Source organism: Aplysia californica, unplaced genomic scaffold, assembly GCF_000002075.1.
Source record: "Aplysia californica isolate F4 #8 unplaced genomic scaffold, AplCal3.0 scaffold02680, whole genome shotgun sequence".
Lineage (NCBI taxonomy): Eukaryota > Metazoa > Mollusca > Gastropoda > Aplysiida > Aplysiidae > Aplysia > Aplysia californica.
This window is the reverse complement of record NW_004799950.1, coordinates 1-6,159: the sequence shown is the minus strand read 5'-3', so window position 1 is coordinate 6,159 and position 6,159 is coordinate 1. Positions and strand designations below refer to the sequence as shown.

The 6,159-nt window shown below is 39.5% G+C and overlaps 1 protein-coding gene across 1 annotated transcript; it reads left to right on the top strand.

Annotated features, from left to right (window-relative positions):
- Positions 1-104: 104 nt before the first annotated feature.
- On the top strand, positions 105-6,144 carry LOC101848266 (phosphatidylinositol 3,4,5-trisphosphate 3-phosphatase and dual-specificity protein phosphatase PTEN; the record flags this gene model as incomplete). Its single annotated transcript, XM_005113475.3, is given in 3 exon segments — positions 105-280; positions 936-1,118; positions 3,551-6,144. Coding segments are annotated over 3 exon segments (917 nt in total), but the record flags the coding sequence as incomplete, so codon positions are not given.
- Positions 6,145-6,159: the final 15 nt, after the last annotated feature.

Genomic DNA, 6,159 nt, shown 5'->3' with positions numbered 1-6,159 from the left:
TATCACTTTACTCTATGAAAATCCTTGGGGCAGACTATTTATATTTACAAAAGATATCACTGTACTGTTGTGGTAACACTGCTGTTTATATATTTCTTTGACAGCACCATACTTTGAGGTTCATCAGCCTACGGTGCGTGTCTACACCTCCTCTGTGTATGAAGGGGTTCGGAAGGACCGTGCCAGCTTCTACATGCCAGTCAGTAATACCAACCAGTCCGTGCCAATTGGAGGAGATGTGAAAATTGAATTTTTCAACAAGTCCAAGATAAACAAGAAGGTTTGTACATTTTATTTTCTGTAAACTTTGACTTTTTTTCTGGCTTTAGCAGGATTGCACTTGATGTGGTACTTGTAAGTTACGTTATTTAGGAAGTAGGCTGCTTTGAATCTGCCTGTCAGGGTCCACTGTTAAAAAAGCAGTACTGTGAAAATGATGAAGTATATGCTTTGATTTTAGGTTTAAGTGTGCTTTTCTGAAGTGGAACCTACTCAAGCAGCCACCTTTACCTGTATAAATAGCCACCTCCCTTTTCCTCCTTTGAGTATTTTTTCCCATAAATTATGAAACCGTGTAAGATGGCCACTTTTCTCCTCTACGATGGTTGGATGTCTACGGCAGTTTCAACTATTTATATGTACATTTTGGGAAAAGAAGGTCAAGTTTTAGGGTTCCCTTGTGCTTTTAGTTTTCTGTACTTTTTTAAAGAGCATTTTGCAGACAGTATCTTTTTGATAATTTCAGAAAAATTTCATCTTGTATGATTGGTTTTCACCAAAGTCATAAAACATTGCATCTTTTTTTTTTTCTAAAATTTAAAAAAAATATAGCAATAGTATTGTTTGCTCTGTTTGTTCATTGTTTTGTTGGGTGGGAGTGTATGCTTGTCCTATATGGACAGTATTTCTCCAGTAGATTCTATATTTCTTTGCAGGAAAAGATGTTCCACTTTTGGTTTAACACTTTTTTTGTAAGAGACCATGAAAGGCTTCAACAGAATGGAGCTGTAGGCAGCCACTATGACAACAACGAAGTTCTGTCTCTTACTCTGCCGAAAATGGAATTAGATCGAGCTAACAAGGACAAATCACATAAATTGTTCAGTCCAAATTTCAAGGTGAGAATCAACTTGATGAAACATAAAATGTTAATATCAAGTTCAATTGTTTTATCTTCCTGGGTATGGGATGGGGTTTGATGTCTTATATATATGTATATACAGTAGTCTCCGCTTAAGTTCCCAGTGCTTGGGAGCAGGGAAAATGCGAGATCTGAGGCGAAACGGATCTTGGCCAATTAATTACTGGGAGAATTCACAGTGATTCATGATCAGCCCCACAATTGGTAAGATGATTTCCTCTTACTTTGAAATGAACCGATGGAGCCCCTCTGTGGGTTTATGACTTACGGCGAGCGAGTGGTTAACCTTGATGACCAATCACAATGGCATGAGACATGCCATTTTCATTTATCCAGTCGTGAGTTTCAAGATCTACGTCGATTCCATTGCTCCTCCCTTTATTCTGTCCAAAATTTTAGCTTGCCATCTCTGACCAAGTTCCTTGCTCATGTCATAACACACCATTGTGTTGTGCCCGCACCAATTAAAATCCAGTTAGTTTTGGGAATTTGGGCATAGAGATGAAAGACAACTGCGATTGTTATTGAAACAAAGCATTGACCAGTTCACAGCTCAATGTAATCCAGTCTAATGAGGCCCTCTAGGCCCTACCCATCTAGTGTTTGGTGCAAGTTCAGAAGATAGGCTCAAATGTGAGTGTGGTGTTTCAAGGAAACAAACACATCAAGTTTAAGTATGATTCTTTCTGGGGCATAAAACATTGCACCTACTAATCGAGATTTACAGCGGAGATTTGATGCGATGTCACTGCTGGGGTGATGAGCTGTATTTGCTTGGGCTTTTGTACCTGAAGTCATGATCTGAAACATGGGATCTTTGCCGAATGTAGTCTTTCAGAGTGGGATCTTAGGAGTGACTTTTGTGCAGTAAAAATTATGTTTTCTATAAACAGCAGGATCGTAAGCTAACCATGATCGAAAGTGGTGAGATCTGAGACAGAGACTACTGTATATATTGTCTAAGTCTTATCATCTTTGTTTGATTGAACTGCAGTGCTCTATGTCTATGAATGCTTTATCCATCAGCATCCCTCACAGTTCAGTGTGCTTTCTCTAATTCATTTTTGTCAGAGACAATTGTTTTAACTGCTGAAGATTTTGTCTAGAAATAATTAAAGTATGTGGATGGTTGTGGGGTGCTCTGGTGTGGTCTACTCTTTCTTTTCCTATGAAACATCTATTGTACTTATCTCTCGAAAAACTTCTAATCTTCCGCACTTATACTTATTTGACCTATTAATGTTACAATGGCTGTAAAACTCTTACTAAAATTTACTCTAAATTAAAAAGTAAAGTCATATTCAACATTTAGAATGAAGGAGAAGGCAGCCATTTGAAATGTTGACATGTCGTTGAGCAAGGGGGAGAATTGATAGGATAGCAAGCGTAATGAGTTTTGACATCTCAAAAACGATCTTGGTAAAATATTATGTGAGTTTCTGAATCTCAAACTAGGTGTTGGCCTTGGTAAGATAAGTGTTATCAAGGCCTCTCTGTTCAAAGTGATAAAGCAGATAACAGCCATCATAGCGACTCTCAGGGTATCGTCTGTCCCTGTTGCGTACTGTCTGTCTGCACAATCAAACGGTGATAAAAGATCATAGTGGATAGAGATTAAACTTTATGTTTATGTTTTGCTACAGCTGAAATCCGTTCTGACAGGAATGATTGAACTTCTGCAATGCTTTTGTAAACATCTAAAGGGTTGATGATTTAATCATTTTTTAGAAGAAAAGGAGTGTAAGATCTATGAAGACCAGGCCTCTGTCTGATCACTCATGTCATGATATCTTTACTGCTCTGTTGCATTTCTCCAATCTTTCCTAATCTCAGGCAGTATTCATTATCTGACACATTCGATTAGCTCATGATTGTTACTTGTTGGGAATTAGATTTTTTTTTTATGACATCAAATTTTCTTAAGGTTTGAACTGAACTGATTTATTGTGCGTGGAAAACATTCAGTTTCAACAAAAAGTCCCATAATGTCAAATTTTAGGTGTCAGTGGAAAGAAAAATGAAATGACAATTACAATATGAGTAAAACAAATACACACTTCTTGGTTTTGTGGGGTTTTTTCTTACTGTAAACTATTTGAATTTGGATGCTCTACAGTCCTGTGAAATAAGAGGAAACTTTGAACAAGTGGATATTGGATATTCCCATCGATTAAGAATTGTTTTTTCCAAAGTAGCCCCCAAACAATGATTTTTCTACTGCGTTCACCTTCAAGGTTAGTTCAGTTTTTTCAAGAACAGTTAATCTAGACAGGCGTGCTTTTCTGTATATCAAGTTTCTGTCGTAATTATGTTTGCCATCTTTGGGTCTTTTCTGGTTGGTTGTTTTTTTTTTGTCTGTGTGTATATATGATTTTGTAAGAACTCTTTATTTTTCCCTGTTTGACACAGGTGAAAGTCTATTTTTCACCTATGCAAGAAGGTAGCAACCTTGAAAGAAGTAAGAGTGCTGACGACATGATGAACGACAGGCACAATGTTCACCCGATACGAGGGCCTTTCCACACGCCTGCTACGCCCAACTTCCTGCACCCGCCAAATTCCCAGCCGCGTGTCAAAGGCTGGTCTTCTCCTTCATCACCCACCACATCCAATGCTCTGCCTATTGCGTCCCCAATTGCCGCGTCCCATCACCCATCCTCGCCGCAGCTCCCTGTTGTCAGTAAAATGGGCTCCAGTGACCATGCAGGCTTTGCAGACCGAAGCAACCAGCACCACCATCACCTGTTGATGCCCCTGGACGTGGGCAAGCAGGTGAACCCCCCAGCACCTTTGGCCCCTGCTCAAGCACCGAAGGTGGTGTTCCGGGGAGGGGAAGGCTCTGACACAGGCTCAGCAGGAAGTGCAGAAGGGGCATCGTGGGGCTACAGCGACAGTGAGGCCCAGGATGACCTCTCAGATACTGAGTCGGAGAACGAGTGGGAAGACTGTGAGACCACTCAGGTATGACCCCAGCTGCTGCCGCTGCTTCTCCTGTGGCTTTCTGAACATCTGATGGGCTACCCTGGGAGAACCTTGTCCACACAGTGTCTCATCGACTGTGAAATGTTATGCCATCAATTTAAGTGAGGGTTACGTGACTGAAAATGAAACTCCCCAAGTCACACGGAATTGTCAGTTTAAGTTTGAGTGGTGTAGATGTTTCCAGTCAGAGAATTCAGTATGTTTTTAATTAATGAACGTGAAAATGGTTCTTATCTGAATTGTAGTTTGATTAATTTTGCAGCTTCATTCTCTGTGAACTAAGCCTTATTTCATTATGATTTATCAATGTACATAATACTGTGTTTTTGTGGATCACGCGTATGATGACTGAGAATGAGACGTGTATAATGATTCTGTGGTCTGCTATACGGGAGTGTGTATGGAAGTCTGAGAAAAGGTTTGATGTTTGAATACTTCCACCTGGCGACTTGAGAATATTAGTGGACTAAAACGTGATGAGATTTGTCATCTGTTTTGAGTATGATATGTTCACATGTTCCAAAGAGGAGAATGTCTTCTATTTTCAGCTGGAATGTGAACCGAGAAGAGAAGTTTGTATGGAGCGTTCTGTGACATTCTGTGAATAGTGTTATGAAATGTGTCATATTGTGTTAAATGGTGCTTTGAAGTCAACAGAATTTTAATGTAAGATGCGAGATGCACAACTGATAGATTTAAAATGTCTTCCAAGTTGTGAGTGTACTGGTGTCAGTAATTATACACAGGGATCTTCACGCAGAGCTTGGAATGTTGTATGTAAACCTTGTCATTTCTGTTTCCAGAAACCTGTGGTGTTTTTCGTTTCCACTTTCAACATCAAGGTGATATGTTTGTAGTAACATAAATGTATGTTTGGGGGGGGGGGGGGAATTTTTTTTTTTTTAACCCAGTCCTCAATAAGTATCCCACTAGTCTGCTTTACCTCTAAAAAACCTATAACTTTCTTTTCCTGCTCCTCGAACAAAGCGATCCTATTCTTTGCCATGCATTCTTTGAAACTGCAGTTTAAAATTCACAGACGTGTGTGCAAGTTAAGGAAATATTTAGGACTCTGTAAATACAGAATGTTCAAGTCTTTGTGTCTTGTACACCAGCTAACCTTGGTGGTGTGCAGGTGATATCAACATTTCTTTGGCTTTGCTTGTGTTTTGGTCTTAGTAAACTGTTTTTGACTCTTGGGTGCACTCCTGTCACAAGTATTTAGCATGACTGTACTATAGGCAAGTTTCTGATGGAGGGTTTATTGACATCTTAGCTTTTTGAAAGCAAAGAAGCTGACAATACTATAAATAGCTTCCAATGACATATAGACAACAAATATTGGATTATGGCCAGTTATACCATGGACAAAGTTGATTCTGAGTTTGTTGGCCCTAGCTGACTTCGTAATAGCATTAGTACAAGACACTTAACGTATTGATTGTCTGTTCTCACCAACGGATGTTCAGAGATTTTTCTATCATGTTTTGACTGTAGTACATGGCCATAGTGAAGAGACATTTAGTGTTCTGTGTGTGATAAGTCTGCCACTCCGGATGATGAGTGAGTTTATGGCTAATGGCGCCTCTTAACTTGAATTACTCCATGCACCAGTGCCTTAAGCTCTTTCCAAGTTTGTTGAAACGAATTGTTGAAAGTCATAGATACAGTCACTAGAAAGTTTAAGCAGTAGGCACAAGGTTACTCATATAAAGTTTTGCTTTAAGTGAGCACCAATCTGCTGTCAGCGATATTGATGGTTTTATAAGTTGTCCAGTAGCCAGGGCAGAAAAGCTGACCTTTTAAGGGAGATGTTTTTGATTGGGCATAGTATACCTGCTTAGCTCCTTATACTTGACAAGCCACTCTCACAGGCATACTGTTGGTACAGCCGTGTTGGTGATCCACTGTCAGTGACTCCATCAGGCAAATTCTGTTTCTACGATGACAAAATTATATTAATTTTTGGAAGTTGCCTAAAATAGGTCTCCAACCAGGGGTTCTTTTCATTAGGTGAAGAAGTATCAAAATAGGTT